General features: G+C 49.0%; 1 protein-coding gene across 1 annotated transcript; it reads left to right on the top strand.

Moving 5' to 3' along the window:
- The first annotated feature begins 14113 nt into the window (after window positions 1–14113).
- dusp3a (dual specificity phosphatase 3a) lies at window positions 14114–21423 on the top strand. Its single transcript, XM_052071541.1, has 3 exons — window positions 14114–14497; window positions 16564–16796; window positions 17507–21423. Exons 1-3 carry the CDS (start codon window positions 14292–14294, stop codon window positions 17734–17736), a joined length of 669 nt encoding a protein of 222 aa, XP_051927501.1. The 5' UTR covers window positions 14114–14291; the 3' UTR covers window positions 17737–21423.
- Window positions 21424–21940: the final 517 nt, after the last annotated feature.

The raw sequence follows: 21940 nt of genomic DNA, 5'->3' as shown, positions 1-21940 counted from the left end.
GTGACACCAATTACTACTTTCCTATTATCCAAGGCTTTGGATCCATCTTAAGGTGTCTTTGAACAACAGAGTCATAATACAAAATATGAATATTTGATAATGGGTTCCGAAACATTTCAATGTACACCTCTATAACTGCATTCGTCTTCCCTAACGAGCTTTTCTCAATTTCCCCCCCCCCAATTTTTTTTGAATAAAACTCACTAGTGATTTGATTTGACGCTGTTAACAATTTAATCCGTTTCTAATATTTTGGTTAAACTTACAAAGCTACATTAGAGCGCATATTTGTATTCGTCTGGAAGGATGAATTCAAATCATGATATTTCCAAAATCTGCCAGAATAAATGAATCCAATTCCGAGGCGCAATAAGTAATTGATAAGCTAGCTCACACACAAAAAAGTCACCTATTTTGATAATCTTGTGTACCTATTTTTCCGACATTTTTTTTTTTAATAGACCCGACGGAGAAAATGATGAGATGAGTTCTTAACCGCCGCAATGTGCGAAAGCTTGATTTAAAAACCTGTCTTGTTTTCTTTTTTTGTAACATTGGTGAATGAATAAATCAAAGCACCACACTTTGGACATTGTTTGTTGTCTTTCGTGAGCGTCGGTCTTGCTAATTGCTAATGACTTCAAATTCCTCCTTGGGGAGTTTTTGCACTCGGATTTGCGCCACCTCCCTGTTCGAGCGACCTGCACCTGCAACCTCATTGGGAAAAAAAAAATAATAAAAGTTTCTCAAGGACGTCTCCGTGCAGCATCTGGCCTGCTGACTTCATTAGCATTGTAATGTAACGGCAGCAGACCAGAGACTCCGTGGAAGTGTCAATCAACCCAGAACAACCCAAAAAATAAAAAATAAATGCGACTCAGCCTTCTTTCTACAAAGTCTTAAGTGTCCAATTTTCATTTCGTGCCCTATCTTTGATCCATAGCCCATAGCTCTGTTGACATTTAACGCTAGTTCAGGGTTTATCTGCGTATCGGGGCCAAAGTCACTTTGGGACGGACTGCGGTTCACTCACGACGATCATGAGGACAAGCGCTTACAGAAAAAAATGGCCGGATGCGGCGGAAGATCCAGAGAGTTTCCGTAATGACCTCCCCCCGCGGAGGCAAACTGAAGAGAGCCGCGTGATCGTTGTCTCCTTTTTTGCCTGGTTTTGCATATTTTACTTTTCAGGCGCCCCGTTGTGTCCTACCTCGCTTGACAAGGTCCACAGCAGGCGGGTTGCAGAAGCGTCCCCCGGAATTATAGACCGCAATGCGGAGAGACGAGCTCATCTCTGGTCTTGGACCCTTTTGCGCACCCTTTAACCTGATAACACGTTAAAATGTCCGCTGACGAGTCTCTTATCACCGCTCGTAGAATTCTCCTGGATTCACTCGTGACGATTCGAGATCATCGAAGCTACCGCGGATCGGCGTGTCACTCCGAGACCCCTCAAGGCCAAGTCTTTGGAAAGACCTTGCGACAACAGAAACAGTCCGTGGAAGAACCGCAGACGTTGACCCCCCTGACTAATTAAAGTCCCTGTTAAAGATGACCAAAAGACAATTTTGTTGCCATCCCGATAAATCTTTTGATTTAACGGGATGTCCCTTTGGGCCACGGTCAGTAAAAATAGGGGCCACGCAACGTTTGGCCTCATCTTGATGAAAAACAGACCGCGGTACCTCTTAACGCCGCAAACAGGCCTGAGACATCATTTTCCGTCACCCCCGGCAACCTGACTTCATCAGTCCCCGAAGGGCAGTGAAAGGGTCGGATTGCTTTTTTTGTGGCAGCGTGTCCGATCCGGCGGAGGTTACCGAGGGGCCGGGGAGATTATAAGAGTAGAAGATCAATACCGGAGTCATGAGATCCGTGGACCCCTTTCCTTTGGTATTCACTGTCCTTGTTGGGAGCGTCGCACGATGGCCGCGTCTCAAATTTCTCGCGTCGTTTTCGGAGCTGCGGAAATGTATGAAAGGTCATCGTCGCCGGACGTAAAAGGGTTGAAAAGGAACAATGTTTGTGGTGGTGATGGGGGGGCTGGATTAGTCGCTGTCGGTTTTATCCCTCACAGATCGTAAAGCTGCCACTTGGCCTCCATTTAGGAGGCGAGCAGGCCTGATTGAAAAGGGGGTCGGTGGGGGGGTTGTAGGGAACAGATCGAGAGGGAAAGCGAAGCTTGACTTTATCGGCGGTCTTGCACCCGGCAGGATGCGGCGGTGACTTTGGTGCGACATTTCTTATCTCTTATGACTTCAACTCCCGTGGTAGTGAATCCAAAACAACAACAAAACTTGCCCCTTGTCCAGCCGCGGGGGGTTGAAACATGACTTCATTGGATGACATCATCCTTTGTCCCTGCGCCGGGTGAACGTTGAGTCACATTTCTGCCGTACCGATGAAGCGATGCTCCGTCAACTCATTTTGAAACATCTGGCCCCGTGTGTTTTTCTTTGGAAGCGATTTAATCCCGCCGGGATTGAACGCGCGGGGGTTAGGTCACCTCAAGTCAGTCTGATCCATAAATCCTTTGGTGTCGCATGCTAGCTCTCAGGACGCGTGCCCCACCAAAGTTGAACCTGGTGAACTTGATGTCCAAGGTTCCAAAAAGTGAACTCCCATTAGGGTCGGTTTCGGTAAAGAGTTCGCCATAAAGAGACGTTTTGGACAACCCGTGCCCTTAGCAACCGTAAGACCCACGTCAACCTTCCTCTTTGCACGTGGCGTTTGTTGACACAGTGGTCCCTAAGGGAAAAGGTGAGACCCCGGCCGAGGGGAGTCGCTCAGATCTCAGTCAGATGCGGGGACAGCTGCAGGAACGTGGGAGAAAGGAGAACGTAAATGTCATATGACAACGTAGTAAAGTAAAGAACGTTGATCATTTGTCTGTTATGGACGTTGTCTTGGGATTCAGGATGTTTCTTCCTGCTTTGTGTCCTGAATCTCCTCTTTCCAAAGATCTGGTTTTGGTTCTTCGGATGTTTCTGCCTGTCCTGTCATCCCAATTAACTCCTGGAAGGCCTTTCCACTTTCTGCGATTGTTCATTTTCAAAACAAAGTCTGTGACAGAAGCTTTGGAACGCAACGAATTACCTCGGGCGATTCTGTCCAACAAGTCCTCATTCACTCATGAATGACGGCAAGATCTTTTCGGCATGCTAGTCTCTTCCAAATCCGACTGCTCATCCGTCAGGGCTCTTCCATGATGGTTCTGTAGAGGAACCCATGCGCAGCAGATCTGGTATTTGGGGCTTCGTCGCCTAAATGAGGCCACCAGAGTGGCCCTTTTTGTTTGGCCTCATCCAAGCTCAGCATTCCTTTTTGTTTTGTCCATTTTAATGGCACTGTTTGTGTCACGTCGCGTGTCCGCCAGCAGGTGGCGGGTTTTCTCACCCGCCATCTGCGCACCTGTCCGTAATTTCGGGCTGATTACCCTCCTATATTAATGAGACTCCGGCAGTTCTCCCACTGCCGGAGAATTCCTCACCGTGCCATTGATCTCTCGTGCTAACTCCTCTATTTGTAGATTACTCGTTGCCTTCTTGCCTTGCGGCCTTGACTCTTGCCATTCGCGTTAGTCACTAAATTGAATACTTAGATATTGCCTAATCAGTAGCTCCTCGCACTTTGTTTTTCAGCGAGCGTTTTCAGTTGTTTCCTTATTTCTTCCCTGGTCCTTATTTGACCAGCGTTTTGTGTTTCCGTTTTTTCCCTGTCGGGCTCTTTCTGTTTTTGTCATTAAAGACACTCTTTGCTTTGAGAAAATTCTTTCGTGGTCTGTTTTCCGGGGATCCAATCCTTTATTTTTTCGTTCTGCACGGAGCGATCATTATCGCTTCGGGCAGATCGTGACAGAATTCTCCGGCCACCATGGATCCCGCAGACATCGAAAAAATTTTTTCCGCTCTTTCCCGACAAGAGCAACAGATGAGTCAGCAGGGCCAAGCCATTAGGGAACTCCGTGGCGCGGTCTCCATGCTGGCTCATCGGTCCGATGATTTAGAACCTCGGTTGGTCCGGGTGGAAGAGCGGAGACCATCTCCCCCCGGGGTTCATTCTATTATTCCCGAAGCGCCCTCCTCATATCCCGTTATGACGAGGGAGCCATCGCTTCCACACCCCCCTCGCTACGGGGGCGAGCACGGGCAGTGTGGACACTTCTTCCACCTGTGCTCTCTCATATTCGACCTACAGCCTTCTGCCTATGCTAATGACGCCGCCAAGGTGGCTTATGTCATGAGTCTGTTAACAGGTCCGGCGGCATCGTGGGCGATTGCGACCAGTGACGCCAAGCCGAATCTCCGTACCTCGTTCCCCGACTTCGTGGCTGCGTTCCGCCGGGTGTTCCATCATCCCGTGCGAGGCAGAGAGGCAGAGGGCCGGCTACTCGCCCTCCGCCAGGGAGAGCGATCGGTAGCGGATTACTCCATCGAGTTCCGGATCCTGGCCGCCCAGAGTGGATACGATGATCGGGCGCTGTGTGGCCTGTTTCGCCGCGGGCTAAACCCTCAACTCAAGGACGAGCTGGCGACCCGCGACCACAGCACCAACCTGGAGGAATTAATCGACCTCTCCCTCCTCATGGACAATCGCCTGAGGGAGCGAAGCCGGGAGCGTGGAGGTGATCGGTCCCAGTTCCGACGAACACCCACGGAGGAACAGGTGCAGCTGGGAGGCAGGGACGCTGGTGCGGAGGAAAGAAAGCGTCGTTTCTGCGACCGAGCGACGACTGACGGCGTTCCACCATCTCCTCACGCCGCAACCAGCCATCCGGGGTCGTCACCCCCTGCCCACCAGGAGTACTGTGAGTCACGACCGCGCGCGCCCCCCTTCGAGTCTAGGCGAGTCGACTCGCGGCCTGGACACCCCAACAGACTCGAACTCGAGGGGGAGATATTAACGGGGTCCCGGTCGTGGCGGGTTCGGGCTCTGGTTGACTCGGGGGCTGATGACTGTATAATGGACACCGATCTCGCATCCGAGCTGGGTTGTTCCGTGGAGAGGTTGATAGATAGGAAGCGGGTTTGTGATCTTGATGGGCGCCTCCTGGCGGTAGTTACGCATAGGACGGAGCCGTTGAAACTTCTACTGTCCGGCAACCATGTCGAACATCGCCGTTTTTACCTAATGCCGTCTCGCAATGCCCCGATCGTTCTCGGGTTACCCTGGCTGAAGACACACAATCCCGTGATTTCCTGGGCGCGCCCAGCGATAGACAGCTGGAGCCCATATTGTTACCAGCACTGTCTTCAATCGGCCGTCGGGAAGCATGAACGTGTCACGCCCCCCGAGGAGATCTGCCTTGACGGAGTGCCGGATTGCTATCGGGATCTAAAGGAGGTGTTCAGCGAGGATCGTGCCCACTCTTTGCCCCCACACCGCCCCTACGATTGTGCTATAGACCTGCAGGCGGGCGCTCCGTTGCCGACCTCGCGGCTGTATCAGGTGTCCCAACCCGAGCGCGAGGCATTGACGGAGTACATCAACAGCTCGCTCGCCGCAGGTCTTATTAGACCATCGCGTTCACCGTTAGGGGCGGGTTTTTTCTTCGTAGGGAAGAAAGACAAGACCCTGCGACCCTGCGTAGACTATCGGGGATTAAACGAGATAACAATTAAGAATAGATACCCGCTACCCTTGCTGGACTCCGCCTTCGCCCCATTGCAGTCAGCCACCATTTTCTCCAAATTAGACTTGCGCAGCGCTTACCACTTGATTCGCATCCGGGAGGGTGACGAGTGGAAGACGGCTTTTAAGACCCCTCTGGGTCATTTTGAATACCTGGTTATGCCTTTTGGGCTCACCAACGCCCCTGCCGTTTTTCAAAATCTAATTAATGATGTGCTAAGGGACATGATAAACATCTTTTGTTTCGTTTACCTTGACGATATTTTAATTTTTTCCCAGTCACTACACGAGCACCAGCGACACGTTAGGCTGGTGCTACAACGTCTACTGGAGAACCGGCTCTTCGTCAAGGCAGAAAAGTGTGAATTCCATGTCCCCGTCATCTCCTTCCTAGGGTTCATTATTGAACAGGGCAGGTTAAGGGCGGACCCCATTAAGACGCGTGCAGTCACTAACTGGCCGGTTCCGTCCAATCGCAAGGAACTGCAGCGCTTTCTGGGGTTCGCCAACTTCTACCGACGCTTTATCCGCGGTTATAGTCAGAAGGCGCTCCCCTTAACCCGCCTTACGTCCATCAAAACCCCATTTAAGTGGGATTCGACCGCGGATGCGGCGTTCGCAAACCTGAAGGCGGCGTTCACCAGTCCCCCCGTACTACAGCACCCTGATCCTGATCTCCCCTTTATCGTGGAGGTGGACGCCTCGGATTCGGGGGTGGGGGCTGTGCTGTCCCAGCGCTCTCCGGTCGACCAGAAGTTGCACCCCTGCGCCTTCTTCTCCCGTCGACTCAGTGCCGCTGAGTCCAATTACGACGTGGGCAACCGTGAACTGTTGGCAGTTGTGACCGCCTTGCAGGAGTGGCGGCACTGGCTCGAGGGGGCAAAGGAACCCTTTACGGTCTACACGGATCATAAGAACCTCGCCTACCTCCGCTCCGCCAAAAGACTGAACGCCCGTCAGGCCCGGTGGGCCCTCTTCCTTACCAGGTTCGACTTCATCCTCACCTACTCTCCCGGGTCTAAGAACACCAAGCCCGACGCCCTCTCCCGTCTCCACGAGCCTGCGGGGAGGGATCGATCCCCGGAGACCATCCTCCCGGCCCGGTGCGTCGTGGGGGCCGTCCAGTGGGAGGTTGAGCAGCGGATCCAGGCAGCCCTGGAGGGGGTTCAGGTGCCGACGGAGTGCCCAGCAGGGAGGCTATTCGTACCTCCTCCCTTACGATCTGAAGTCCTGCAGTGGGGACATGGGTCCAAGGTGGCGTGTCATCCCGGGGTGAACCGGACTGTGCAACTCGTCGCCCAGCGTTTCTGGTGGCCGGAGCTCCGCAACGACGTGACGGAGTTCGTCAAGGCCTGCACCTCCTGCGCCTGCGGCAAGTCGTCCCATCAGCCGCCGGCGGGACTGCTCCAGCCGTTGCCCATTCCTCCTCGCCCGTGGTCCCACATCGCCCTGGACTTCGTCACGGGTCTCCCGCCTTCCCGGGGTCGTACTGTCGTACTCACGATCGTGGACCGCTTCTCCAAGGCGGCTCATTTTGTTCCTTTGTCCAGGTTGCCGTCGGCGCTGGAGACCGCCGACCTCCTTGTCGAACACGTCTTCCGTCTCCACGGCATTCCACTGGACATTGTCTCGGACCGGGGGCCCCAGTTCGTATCCCGCGTCTGGAAGCAGTTCTGCCGGTCCCTCGGGGCCACGGCCAGTCTGACCTCGGGGTACCACCCCCAGTCCAATGGACAAGCCGAGCGTGCCAACCAGGATCTGGGGGCGGCCCTCCGCTGTGTGTGCCTTCACCGTCCCTCATCCTGGGTCGACCACTTACCCTGGGTGGAGTACGCGCACAACACCCTCGTCTCTTCTGCCACTGGTAGGTCCCCCTTCATGGCCGCCTACGGGTACCAGCCGCCGCTGTTCCCGTCCCAGGAGGGGCAGGTGGAGGTCCCCTCTGTGCAGCACCACCTCAAGCGGGCCCATCGCGTGTGGAAGGAGGCCCGGGCTGCGTTGTCCCGCACGGCGGCCAGGAACCAGCGGATCGCGGATCGTCGCCGGCGCCCGGCTCCTTCATACGTGGTAGGACAGAAGGTGTGGCTGGCGACTAGGGATCTTCGGCTGGCCGGCACGTCTGCGAAACTGGGACCCCGATTTACTGGACCGTTCGAGGTCGAGGCCGTCATCAGTCCGTCTGCAGTCAGGCTCCGGCTGCCGCCCACCATGAAGGTTCACCCCGTCTTCCACGTCTCCCTACTCAAACCCGTGTCTTCCAGTGACTTGGCTCCTCCTCCCACGCCGCCGCCCCCTCCGCGGGTCGTCGACGGTGACCCGGTGTACACGGTTCGTGCCATCCTGGACTCTCGGCGCAGGGGAAAGGGGTTCCAGTATCTGGTCGACTGGGAGGGCTACGGGCCTGAGGAGCGGCAGTGGGTGCCTCGCTCCTGGATCCTTGATCCATCCCTTTTGCGCGACTTCCACGCTACACATCCATCCAAGCCGGGTAGTCCGCCGGGAGGCGTCCATTGAGGGGGGGGTACTGTCACGTCGCGTGTCCGCCAGCAGGTGGCGGGTTTTCTCACCCGCCATCTGCGCACCTGTCCGTAATTTCGGGCTGATTACCCTCCTATATTAATGAGACTCCGGCAGTTCTCCCACTGCCGGAGAATTCCTCACCGTGCCATTGATCTCTCGTGCTAACTCCTCTATTTGTAGATTACTCGTTGCCTTCTTGCCTTGCGGCCTTGACTCTTGCCATTCGCGTTAGTCACTAAATTGAATACTTAGATATTGCCTAATCAGTAGCTCCTCGCACTTTGTTTTTCAGCGAGCGTTTTCAGTTGTTTCCTTATTTCTTCCCTGGTCCTTATTTGACCAGCGTTTTGTGTTTCCGTTTTTTCCCTGTCGGGCTCTTTCTGTTTTTGTCATTAAAGACACTCTTTGCTTTGAGAAAATTCTTTCGTGGTCTGTTTTCCGGGGATCCAATCCTTTATTTTTTCGTTCTGCACGGAGCGATCATTATCGCTTCGGGCAGATCGTGACAGTTTGTGGTTCCACTCAGCCCCCCACCCGGACCAAAAAGAGAGTCAGGGAAAGATGACAAGTTTTGTCCCATAATGACATCAGGAGCACATCATGGAATGATCTCGGGCCCCTTGACAGTTACCACCAAGGTATTGGGATGCCAACACCAACTCTCATGGCGTCTTGTGCTTCGTGTCAAGCCTCGGGTAACTTTTTGTTATCTGTTGCGCATTCCACTTTTGTCAGCATTCGGAAAAATAAAGACCCAATTGCATCCGAGGAGGAAAGATGGGTGGAGATGCCTACATGGTGTCCTTGTGGCCTTTACTGAATCCTCCTTATGTTGCCTCCAATGATGTGTGACAAAAACAGCCTGCAGACCTTCTTTCATCAGGAACTTATTAAACTCAGAGAAGTGTGAAGGTATAAAAAAAAAAAAAAAATCAAAAAAGCGCTCCCATTCTGTCAAGGTCACACTGCACTTTTCGGCAAATCCAGTTCTGCTCCAGCTGGGAGCATCACAATTACGCCTTTGTTATTCCACAGCAGGGGGGGGAAGAAAAAAAAAAGCATCATCACTTCGCAGCATTATAATCTCCTTTAGCCGGCGAACCAAAGCGATATTTTCTCATCGTCGCTGCCGGTCGCTGTCATGAGACAGCAGCTCGGCGGAGAAGGTGAAGCGGGAGGGGAGGACGCGAGAGGCGCTCGGTTGCCTGGCAGTCGGTCGTCGCTCGGGGGGCAAACATGACGTGAACTCCCCTGACAGCCTCAGATGCTGCAGTGCAGGAGGAACCTGCAGAGGCAGATATACAATTACAGGTGCAATGCCAAGGCTGCTTTTTCGTCCCTGTACAGCAACGCTGAATGGATACATTTCATTGTATGAACTAAAAATATCAATAATAATCAAATATGGAAGGAATCCCATATTCAGAGATATATTCCTTTTTGGGATTGAAAGCCTAAATATATGTAACACGGCTGGTTGCAGTTAAAAGGTTTAAGGTTTGAATCGCGTTGGGTGTCGTGAGTTGAAAATAATAACAACACATAACTTGTTAGAGTTACGAAAATATCCGGAACAGAATTGGGCTCTCAAAATTGGATTTGATTGGAGATACAACTTTGATACACCCCCCCCCCCCGACCCCCCGAAAGATTGACCAAGGCTTGGCAGTGTGACAGTCCTTAAATACATGGCAAATTGATACGAACGTTGGCAGCAGGTGTGCGAGCTGGAGGGAAGGCCCTCCTCTGCCACCTGCTGGAGACGCACAAGAACTGAATCATAACAACAATAACTGCTCAAATCTTTTCTTGTTCCGAAAGTGGTCGCTTGTCAATTTTTTGTTTTTTTTTTTCCAGGAAAAAGTGCAACACGAACCTGAGCAGTCATTTGAACAATTTTTCATGTTGCTGTGGTGCCGTTCCAATCGAACTACCGAGCAAGCCATCGCTCGCCACGGCGTTCGCTAACCAGAAGGGTGAGTGAGCTGCACTGTGTTTGTTCGTTTGCCGCGGGACACAATCCATCTACTATGACACCCCCATAAATCGACCTTCCGTTTTGCCGAATTCCTCATTATTGCGCTGCTAAAACTGTTTCATAAATGTGACGGCCATTCATATCCCAATCCGATTATGAATGAAGCCGTCTCTTGACCCTCAGCATGGCAATGTTGAACACTCAGATTAGCGCTGATTAGCGAGCCTGTTTGACCCGAGCTATTTTGGGAATGTTTTCTTGAAAATCCTTTTCGCATGTGGTGCTTGGTAATATACATACATGACGTCACATACGGTGTACTGTTTGCGTTACCCCGAGATGCGAATCAAGGCGCCTGAGTAGTTTGCCGCCTCTAATCTGCCCGGTAACACTCCTGCAACGTGAATACATGAGTGTGTGCTGGTCATGTGCAAGCATGCATCAGCGTGTTATGTTTGCAGTGAGTGGGTAGAGTGGGAGGAAGATGAGGAGGAGGAAGAGGAGGAGAAGGCCAGCGCTAAAAGCTTGAACAAAAGCTAAAGATAGCGCAACGCTCGCGGGCACTCAGCTCGCCTCTTGTCAAGGTTGGACAAACTCAACACGAGCGCACCCTGACAGTGTCCACTCAGCTTGGTCCAATTCTCCACTTATCTGTCAAAAAAAAACTAAGCTTTCCAGCAAACGATTGTATCCAGCTGAAAGTTTCAACATGGAAAATCCAGATGTGGCTTGTTCAAGTGTGCTCAAGTATCCAAACGGATTTCTCGGAATGACACGTTTCAGCACACCTCATAGTGCGTGATTCACTGCCAGTTTCAGACTTCCCTGAGTCACTGCTACGAGGTGGCCCGGCGTACGTTTCTCAGTTTGGCGCGGTGGGCGTGTTTGGAAGTCTGCGCGAACAAACTTGAGAATGGCTGTTAGTTCTTCAAATCGGCCCCCCCATAAATACTGTCATGTAAGGACTATAGGGAACTCAGCTGCAATGCTTTTAACATGTTCAACTCTTAAAATACGCTAAATTGAATGGCTATTAAACAACAACAAACACACACAAATAAAAAAAAAAAAGAAATACGGCAGACCGGTGTGGTCTCTCAACATGAGGACTGTGGGTGGTTCGAAGTCTTTTCCTTGTCGTTTGAGTCAATCGCTATCAAGTTACTGTTTTGTTTGAAAAGTCTTCTCAGCCAGTGGCCGTCCCAACAAAGGGACCACTGATAGCGAGGCGCGAACTCGGCGATCGACGGCGACACGCCAAAGACGCACGTTGGTTTGTGACAGCAAGTGATTGTTGTGAGGGGGTGGTGGGGGGGGTGCTGTCTGCGTTCCCAGACTGTGACTTTTTATCAGTTCACGTTCATTATTGTTGAAGGAGCATCGATTGTCGAGTTTATCACTGCGCTGATTGATGTTCGTTGAAAAACATCAGCGATAGTAGAAGAGATTTTCCACATTGGTTTCTGGCTACTTGTACATAAGAAGCTAGCCGACAGGTTGGACCAAGAACTGCCGCGGGAACCGCTTCCAGGTTGAACTTACTCACGCCCGATTAGCCTGAAACGCGTATTTGTCTTCACGAGACCTAAGCATGTACGCGACCTACACTGAAAGGCAAACACGGGGTTCAGGAGGGGTCAGCGTCCTTTCTGAACTGCGGGCGACCACCCAAGGAGAGGCGGTGTTGTGAATACAAAGCTCGGCGAGGGCCGGGCGATTTTAGTTCACCCAAAAAAAAAATTCATGAGATTCCGCTCACGTTGGCGATTAAAAAAATTGAAAAGTCGCTCAATATAGCCACCAAATGATGACGTCGCTGACCGTAAATTCACTCGTCTCTGTTCACAGCCATGTTGTTAGTACAAGCGCATTAACAGGCAATCGATTTGATGTAAAAGAAACAACATCACGGATGATGGCCATGCTGTATCCTCCACATGAGGCAATTTTCTTTTTCAATTCGCATTAGCACACATCAGATCGTTCCTCCACTTAATGAACCGGCTTACCGCTGGATGTATCTGATGGGGGTGGGGGTGCACACAGATGGTTGTATCCATCACCTCGTGCAGAAAAGTTCATTGTCGGAGCTCAAGACGAATCACCGACGCTTACAAAAGCCCTTGGGTGAAAGTGGTTCGCATTGATTGAGATGGCTTCTTTCTAAAAAAAAAAAGTGCTTAAAAGGGGCCTCGAAGGCAACACGTGCACGCTCCATTGTCATGCGCGCAGAGGCCATCTGGAAAAGGCAACCAGAATGTGCTGAGAGAGCCTAATAAACACTCCTTTGAATTTCCGTGAAAGCAGAAAGTACCGAAGTTACATTTCAGAGCCTACAATGCCGCACCGGGCGTCCGTCTTTGCTGTTTGGTCTGTTTTTATGTGCTTTCAAGGAGGCTTTCATGTGTTCCTTTCGACGGACGCCCCCCCCCCCCCCCCCCCAAGCTGATTTGCAGACGGACTCAGGTGGTCCCGGTCCAATTAAGCAGCGTAGATGTGAGATGAGAATGTAAACTGTCAATAAAAAGCGACTAAATCAATGATTAGTCTTATCCTCAAACACATGGGACATGGGATGTCATTGACCCCCCCCCCCCCCCATAATTGACCAGTAGTGCATTTATTTCCAAATTTACTGGAGTGTTTCTACTATTAACCCCCTCAAATGTCACCTAAATGAAATTGGAACGTCCCATTCAACACGTTCTACTGGCTGTGATCGCTCAATTGTTGTTTTTGTTGCCATGGAGCCGGTCTATATCTCCTCACATTTCCATGGAAACGCAAAAAAATGATGACTAGCATGTTTTTTTTTCTTTTTGGCCTCTTTCACATCGCAATCATTTCCCAAAGCTCCAAAAATGGTGTAGAAGAAAACAAACCATCTTGTCGTGAGAAAAGACCTAAAATTTAACTGATGGCATTTTGTTTTTTCTTTGATGCCCCCTGATTTGTTGTGACAATACTGTTATCGTGATTAAATGTGGAAATGATTGAAATGATCCTAAGTTATTTCACAACGTGCGCATAACGTTCACGCCTATATGAACTGTCGCTTCTGAGGTGTGCAGCTTCAATGGAAAACTGGCACCCTCTTGTGGCTTGGTTTATAACAGCAGACAGCGTGTTTGGCAACTGAATAATCATAATAGCTCAATAGCTCCGGTTGACCAATTATTCACATTTTCCTTAATACTTAATATAAACAGGCAATTTTACTACTATGCCAAACCAAAAGATCGATATTGTGAATTAATAATAACTTGTACAATACATTTTAGGGAGCATACCACCTACCTTGACATAAATATACATGTCATATTCTCTTTTTCAATTAAGGCTATTTATAGCGGCAGATCAATTCAACAAAGTGGTGAAAGTTTGGATCCAAAGTCATTTTTAATGTATAAAGAACCTCCAATATAAAATAATGTGCAACAAAGCAGACGTTTGTTCTTTTTGATCAAAACTTCCCCTTTTCCCAAACCAAAGAAAGTTACGTCATCCAAGCAGTCTCCAGCCATAAGAGTAAAAAGGTGACATCTAGAGGAGGAGAGGTTTCATGCAAGTACGTCTCGTTAGCACACATTAGCTAACTTATCCTCACTTCTTCGTTCGTTCGACTCGGTGCTTTTGCAATGTGCTCGTTTTATGAAGTTATTTTTGAAAACTGCGCTGTGGGCAAAGTGTAGCCGTCAGATGTGAAGAAAAAAGCGGGAAGTGGGGCATGTGTTCACTGATGGGGCGTGTCTGCTTGGAACCGACACAGTAACGGACGTGACCAAAGTCAACTTCAGAATAAAAAATATATAGATTGTATGCCTGCTTGATGTACTGCTAAATCACGAACCCTGATACTCGAATGTACATATTAAAAAATGTAACGTCTCGCAAATCATGTTTGAGTTTTAGCAAACATTATTTAGACAATTGCTATTATTATTATTATTTACTTCTTCGTTGAGTTTTCAAACAGGAAGTACTAAATGTGATTCCTTGGACTTGACGTAATCCCCGGTCAGACACCTCAGACCAGACAGTCAGCGCACGACTCACGTGCGGCGGAATGCGATGAAAATGAGCTCAAACGACAGTAAAAGGTTCGCCGCTTACTCGACCACTTCAGTCTGACCTTTATTATTTTGTATTATTTTGTGGCGTCATGAAAAAACACTACAGTCCCGTCAAGCAACCGGCGGCGGCGGCGGCGTCAGATGTCCCGCCGGCCGTCGCGGCGTCGGCGTTGACTCAGGGCGGCGAGGTGACCGTCCAGCAACTCAACGAGCTCCTGTCGAACGGCAGTGGCTTCTACAGCCTTCCGACGCAGCACTTCAACGAGGTCTTTCCGAGGATATATATTGGCAACGCGTGAGTGCCTCATTTTTCTTGTTTATGTTGTCTGCCAGCGACCGCCTGTTGTCTGTTTAGTTCCCCACACACCTTTAGGGCGCCACCTTAAGTGGGTGTTGTGTAACGCCGTCACGACAGCGAAAAAAAAATTAAGACATTCGTGTGCGCTATCACTAATGTGGAACCTTGATTGAGCTAGACCCAGGCTAAACCTCAAACTCGTCCAAAAATTACCTAAAGCTAAGGCTGGGCCTAGACATGGTCTATATACCTCTTCAATGTACTCTACAAAACTAACCCAATAGTACAGATTAAACTGAGATTGAGCTTTAGACCCACACAAATTGAACACGTTATAGAACTACCATTAAACCTAGACTTGACTTTTACCTAAACCTAGAGCCAGACCAGAAGTGAACCTGTACCTGAAACTTGACCTATACTAAAAGCAAAAACCAACCCGAAACAAGATCCATACCTAGTGTGAGTTCAAAACTAGACCTCTCCATAAACCTGTACCGAAACCCAGACAAAGGTTTAGACCAGGGGGTCTTCAATTTTGTTTAGATTCTTCTCAGAGCTTGCTGATGATATGATAATTTGATTTAAGTATGTCGAGGAAGGTAACATCTAAAACAGGCTGGATAGAGGCTCTAGAGTACCAAATTTGGGGACCGCTGCTTTAGAGACACCATTGGTTGGAGTTGAAAAAGTTAATTTACAACCCTCGTAATTAGGTAATTTGATAGGTCGCACATCCGCTAAAATACATAGGATCATGCCGATGCGATGTAGTCATCGTAGCGGATTAAACTGGAGGGTGAAACGTAAATCTGAGCTTGTTGGTATTCCAGTGGCTTTCGCCCCCCCCCAATGAATCATGTCTACGGGCAAGGATTTACATCTCACACCTCACATTTAGTCGCTGTCTGGTTCAATTCAACCTTTCAAGCCAGCCATACACCAAGTGGCGCGCCGGAACCAGACGGTACTGAATGATTATAAACTAAATCGGTTCGGCGACTGAGCCGAACTCGCAACAAACAAACGTGAGTCCTGGTCATCTTATTGGGGATACCCTTTGAAGCATCGCCGACAGTATTTGAATGACTCACAAACAATATGGCGCTATTGTCAAGCAGAGGATTGCCACTGGAGAAATTGAGGCGTTTAGGATCCCGCCGCTGGCCGTCGTTTGGCTCGGATCGCCGCCGAGACAGGAAGAGGGATGCTCTGCATGCGCTTTAAAGGCTCACCGCTTCAATGAGATCAATATAAACGTGCCAGTCAAGTTAGGAAACTAAGTGATGTCGACAAGGCTCCAAACGCTTTTGCCTCTAATCCGCCTTGTGCAATTCGTGCGCTGTTCAAGTGGGTGTGTCCAACCGGAGGGAACGGTTAGGCGGGGTTATCGATCGGCGATTTAAAGCTTGTGACCTCTTCTGGAACCCAATGGCCTTTTTAAAAAAAAAAATCCTGACACGTATGCTGCGGTGCAGATCAAAGCCGATAAAATGCTGTTGTTGGTTTTTTCATTCTTTTCACGTGAGACTTGCACCGGGGAGAAGGTGGTTCAGTCCTTGAAAATGTTTAAGTTCTCTCACAGGCTCCCTGAAGAGTTGACCTACTTGAGACCTCAATCCATCAAGCGAAGAGCATTTAATTGTTGGGCCTGCCACGATATGTTGCTGACATCCCCTATGTCATGAACAGAAATGCATTTGTAGCAAAATGAAGTGGACCTGGAACATTTCCCACACCGCACCAAAATAAATCAAGTAAAAGCAATATTGATGCGTTCCTGTTTTCTATTCCCACAACAACAGATCGAAACAGGTAGGCCTGCCTCAGCGAAAAGTTTTTTTTTTCTTTTGAAGCAGCAAAATGGTTACTGAGCTGGTTTTTTTTTTTATTATGAAAGATGCAGCACATAATCACTGTGCTGACACGCTTCCATTTTTTTTTCAAATCGTTGCGGTGATAAAAAAAAAAACATGTCACTCATCTCTCCAGTGTGCTGTTTCAGTGCTTTATGTTCCTTTTTCTTCAGGCGGATTAACACTTTTGCCTCCTTCCATCTGCAGGTTTGTGGCCCAGAATGCAATGCGGCTGCAGAAGCTGGGCGTGACGCACGTGCTCAACATGGCGGAGGGCACCTCCTTCATGCACGTCAACACCAGCGCCGACTTCTACGCCGGCACGGGCATCGCCTACCACGGCATCAAGGCCAATGACACGGAGCAATTTGACCTCAGTGCCTTCTTTGAGGAGGGCGCCGTTTTTATCGACAAGGCCCTCGCGCACAACAACGGCAAAGGTGACACAGATAACGCCGCTTGCTATGTCATGTATGTCAACATTTATTGAGTGGAATTGGTGTGATGCTTTGTGCTCTTGAAGACAGATTTCAATCATCTGCGGCTAATTCTGACCCGCTCCAGAGTCCTGCTCCATATTCCATTATCAGATCCAGTCCCCGGATATCAGCAAAAGGCGGCACCTGTTGCACGCGTCATTACCCCCTTCATATCTTTGACATGAAATGTTCGATATTAAAGCTGCCGCATCAGCGTTCTGCGAAACCGAGAACTGCTCCCCGCTTGAATATTCAGAGCCCAGATCCGCCGTGTTTTGCCGCGGTGTCACATTTTGCTGCGCGCGACATTTTCGCGAGTCGGCTCTCAAAGGTCGAAGGTTGGAGGATTTTAGTGAGCGGCTCCATTGCCATTACTGCACTGCAGGCGCCATCTTCTTGTGAGCGAGCACCCCCCCACCCCCTTCCTCGCCGGCCCCTTTGCAACACTGCTAACCTTTATTTGTGTTTTCTCTAATCTTTGGAATGACGGCTTGTGCTGGAGCTAAGTTGGGGACCTTCTCCGCCTCTTTTTTTCTGCCTTAGTTTCACTGAATGCCCGGACAGACTGTAAAACCCGACCCCCCCCCAAATCGGTTCTGAGCAACGCTGTGCTTTTTTTTGAGTGACACACTAGCTTTGCATTCAACTCATCCTGTCGTTGTTTCTCACAGGGAAGGTGTACGTGCACTGCAGGGAAGGCTACAGCCGCTCACCCACCATGGTGGTGGCTTACCTCATGATGCGCCACAAAATGGACGCCCGTCAGGCGGTGGCAACCGTCCGGCAAAAGAGGGAGATCGGCCCCAACGACGGCTTCCTGCGCCTGCTGTGCCAACTCAACGAGAAGCTGGTTCGGGAGGGCAAGCTAAACGGCGAGGTGGGCAAACTAAAGACCAAATAGAAACAAACTCCCGTCATGCCTTTCGCTGATTTCGCCGCTGCTCTCCAGGACTCTTCTCGCTAACCAGCACCCATTTGAGGGGTATTCTGGAACATGCTTTTTTTAAAATCAGTGTAGATCATTCCGCGCAAATTGCACGCACATGTCCATGTTTACCTTCAAAAATCACCACGACGAGCTGCCGTACACTCTCACCGATCAGATGAGTTACTTCAAGCATTCCGACGCTCCTCCGTACTCCCGAGATTCCGAAAGTTAAAAGACGACAGCACAATCATTCAGAGAGGTTTCACTGCCGTAAATGTTGGAATCCTAAAAGTCAAATATACGCCCAATGGCAATGCGATGTAACGAGGCATGGAAGCATTCTGTGAATCTACAGCATTTTTTTTTCTCAAAAAACACAGGCTACCCCGGCGGCTCCCGGTACAAAAGTGATGAAAGTCATTTTATCCACTGCCAGTTCGCACATCCCATAATGTTTTTTTTTTTTAAATTTAATTTGTATACAGTGAAGCATTGCAATATATGTCAATACTCCCATCTTCTAAACGGTATATATAGAATGTAAGGACATCTGTCAGTTCATTAACAGTCAGCTATGCCTTGTGTGTCACTCATCAATCAACTCGCTATTTATTCTCCCTTTGCTATGTGTATAAATACATGCTTATGAATATATATACACGTACTCTGCGTACTGTATATACGTATTTACTGTACGTGTTGACATATATGAATGTATGAGCAATGTGTCTGTAACGTGTCGGTATATCGTCCGTGTGTCTTCTGTATATCAAATGATATTTGTCTATATGACTAAAATACTCAATCTCGCCGTCATCCATTTACATGTACTACGATATATTACAATTCAAATAATATGACGTGCATGTAAATCTTCCCCCGCGACCGCAATCGTGGCATCCGCCATCCTGAATTGTGCGTCTGCATCGCGACACAGGTGGCAGTCGTGCTCCCGATGCCATTGCATCCATCCTTGTTTGTCGCTGAGCCCAAACGGGTCGATTTTGCTTAAACGCCCCCCCGATGTGGCAACTTCCCCAGAAGGTGCTTGAAAGGGGTTTTGATTCACCTTCTAGCAGTATACGGGACTTACACTAGGGGGCGTCCTTTCATTACACTCCGAAAAGCAGCTCCGTTGAGGAGGCGTTCTGTGAGCGCAGTGGTTGTTTGGTAGATTTCCAACCAAATGTGTTCCCGCAGCAAAGACTTGGCCCCCACTTGACGTAGACACAACTAAACGCTGCCAGATGCATCTCAACGCTGCAGCAGCAGCGTTTGCTGACGTCTGAGCGCGTGGGGAGTTGCAAGACGGCCTCCCCCGATTCTGGCTTGACCCGAGACCCCCCCCTACCCCTGTTTGTCCTTTGGCCAACACATCGCTGCGTGCTGCGCGCTCAGTTGTGTTCGTCCAAAGTGTTTGGCAACAACCATCAGGTGCAGTCGTTCAACAAGCTGAGAGCTTTGTCAAAAATGTGTCACGTGCTCTCCTCCTCACCTCATCCCGACCCGGGGACCACACAAAACGTTACACTGATACAATATCACCAAAACATCAATACCCAAAAGCCTATTTACTTCGAGCTTCTTTGAGTCTTTGTGGTTCCCAGACACAAAATCCATCCATCCGTCCATTTTCTTATCACGCTTGATCTCATTTGGCTGACGTCCGAGCCAGAGACGGTCTCAACTGACTTGTAGGCGAGAGGCGGCCGCAGAGCACGTATAGGCAACCATTCCCTCTCATATTCACACCTCCAGACGATTCGGTCTTCGATTAGCCTGACATGCATGGTTTTGGAATATGGGAGGAAGCTGGGGTGAAGGATTCAAAACCAGAACCTCAAAAATGTGAGGCAAAAGTGCTGACCACTCTTTCGCCTCGCCGCCACAAAATCTATCCAACTAATTGCATTTTGTAACGATAACATGTCTCGGTTAAAATATTCCATAGTATGGTTGAAATATCTGGATAAGCCGACAATGCACTCGAACCTTTAGAGGTGAACTTCATTTGAGCTTCTCTGAACTATCCCCGATTCAGAGTTTCTTTTCTTTTTTCTTTTTGCTCAACTTGCTGTTCTTGAAGGAGCGGAACGGCAAAATTTACAACAGGTGTTCGTTCTGTGAATGGAGCGATTCATTTTCTGGTTCAATTAGAATTGGTATTTAAGCAGTCTTCTTCATCATGCCGTTCACATTTTTGACATCATGAGAGCAGCATGACACATCGCTGGTCATCAACAGCACTCACCATTGCGCGGCTTTAAAAAAAAAAAAACACCTGTTGTAAATTTTACCCTTCAGCTCCTTGTTGGAGAGCAGCAAGATGTGGAAAAATCTACTGAACATGTGCTCTCAACGGTTCCTAGAAGGTCAACTAAAGTTGACCTCTCAAGTTTAAAGTGCATTTTAGGTTTCATCCTGAAACTTTGACAGAAGTGGACGTCGTCCTCTCAACACCCCAAATTTAAAACAGTCATCATGCAAAAATGGACCAATCTGCGTATCCGCTACGGCATTATAGTTACTTCACATTTGAGCATTTGCGGTGACAGTCGATGCACAATCAAGTGCGGACACAAACCAACACTGCCACCTGCTGTCTAATCAAAGTCATTGGTTTTAAAAAAAAATATTTTTTTTATTTACCCCAACAGGATTCTGTACCAAAAACTCACCTCATTGCGTTTTCCTTCTCGGTCATTTTCCGGGTGTAAAATTAAACGCATCGCTTTTCCAATTTGTGTTGTTGAGCGGCAATGCGCATCCGGCGTCACTTTTGGGGAGCTCTTGCCGTGCTGCGAATGTCAAATCGTATATCGCGATATATACTGCGTCATATGTAACATGCACTAAATGGTGAATTGCTGCATTCAGTGTCCAAGCTGGCCTAATATATTGGCCGGTAATAACGTTCGGTTAACTGCTTACTGGGGAGAATGTAAGGGGATCTTCGTAGCGTTGTTTCGGGTGGGGAAAGGTGCGGGACAAGTTCTCGCCCTACTTCATCATCTCTGACAAACGATGACATCACGGGCCCGTTATCCGTGATTATAATGGATTCACAGTGCTGCTTTTGAACATTGCGAGTCCATTTGACTCCCAGATAACTTCCTGTGATTTATTTTATTTTTTTATTTTATTTTCGGAGTCCAAATGTGAAGTCTCCCGTGGTGTAATTTGGACATCTGCGCTTGAAGTCTCCTTTTTGTTGGGAGCCCCTCGTGGCCGACAACCGATACTCGGCACATCATGGAAAACTCATCTGGCGTGAACTTGTTCACCTTTTCCCCCTGCTACGTTTTCCCACCTGAGAGCTTTTTAAACAAGTGCCGGAAAGGAGTAACAAAGTGGGAGTTCGGGGGCCAGGTGGAGTGCAGACAACAGCGCGGACAACCCTTATTGTTCGTTGTGCTCAATGGTTTTCGCACAAGAGGAGTCCGCCGCCACACTCCCGCTTTGTCCCGCTTTGATGCTGACGACGACGACGACGACCCAAACGACACAGCCCACCTGAAGCCTTAGTGTGTCGTTCAGTTTGTCTGTTTCACTTCATGGCGGGAGGGCAAAGGCTTTGTTGAAGTACACTTGAATGTTTGTTTTTGTTCTGTTTTTCTTATCTGGGACAACTTTATTAAAAATAAACTACTGAGTTATCAACCCGGCTGATGGCTGCTCTTTTTGTTGTATGTGTTGGTTACAACCTTTTTAGGAAACACTTTTCAAAACGATTATCTCTTGGTCTCCATTGTGGTGTATAAAACGTATCTATCAAAAATGTTTTAGACAACGTGGAAGTCATTTTAGTGTCTTAACGACTTTAAATTTGCATGTTTTTGAAATGCGAGGACGAACCTGCGGATGCACGGGGAGGACAGAAATGAAATTTGAACCCCCCAAACCAAAGTGCCGCGAGGCAGACACGCTAGCCGATAGTCCACAATGCAGCCCAGCGGAGGAAGCCAGGAAATGACATCACACGTTGGCATCGGAGAGTTGAGAGTACTTGTGGTCTTCGAAGTCTGGATGCGAGGGGTGCTTCAGTCCAGAAGCCAGGTCTTTTTCTTTTTTTGACCGCAGTGTGCATGCACGGGTCATTTCTACCGAGCAGCTGTGTGGGCGAGCCGGGAAGTCTAATTTCCATGAATTCTGCAGCTCATAAATTCATCAAAATGAT

Source organism: Hippocampus zosterae, chromosome 7 (assembly GCF_025434085.1).
Source record: "Hippocampus zosterae strain Florida chromosome 7, ASM2543408v3, whole genome shotgun sequence".
Lineage (NCBI taxonomy): Eukaryota > Metazoa > Chordata > Actinopteri > Syngnathiformes > Syngnathidae > Hippocampus > Hippocampus zosterae.
Note: the sequence above shows the minus strand (reverse complement) of the source record. Positions and strands in the feature narration are given on the sequence as shown.

Coding starts and splice junctions, on each gene's coding strand:
- dusp3a (XM_052071541.1), top strand. CDS start 14,292: ATGAAAAAACACTACAGTCCCGTCAAGCAACCGGCGGCGGCGGCGGCG. Junction 14,498..16,563: donor AGGATATATATTGGCAACGC/GTGAGTGCCTCA, acceptor TTCCATCTGCAG/GTTTGTGGCCCAGAATGCAA. Junction 16,797..17,506: donor CGCGCACAACAACGGCAAAG/GTGACACAGATA, acceptor TGTTTCTCACAG/GGAAGGTGTACGTGCACTGC.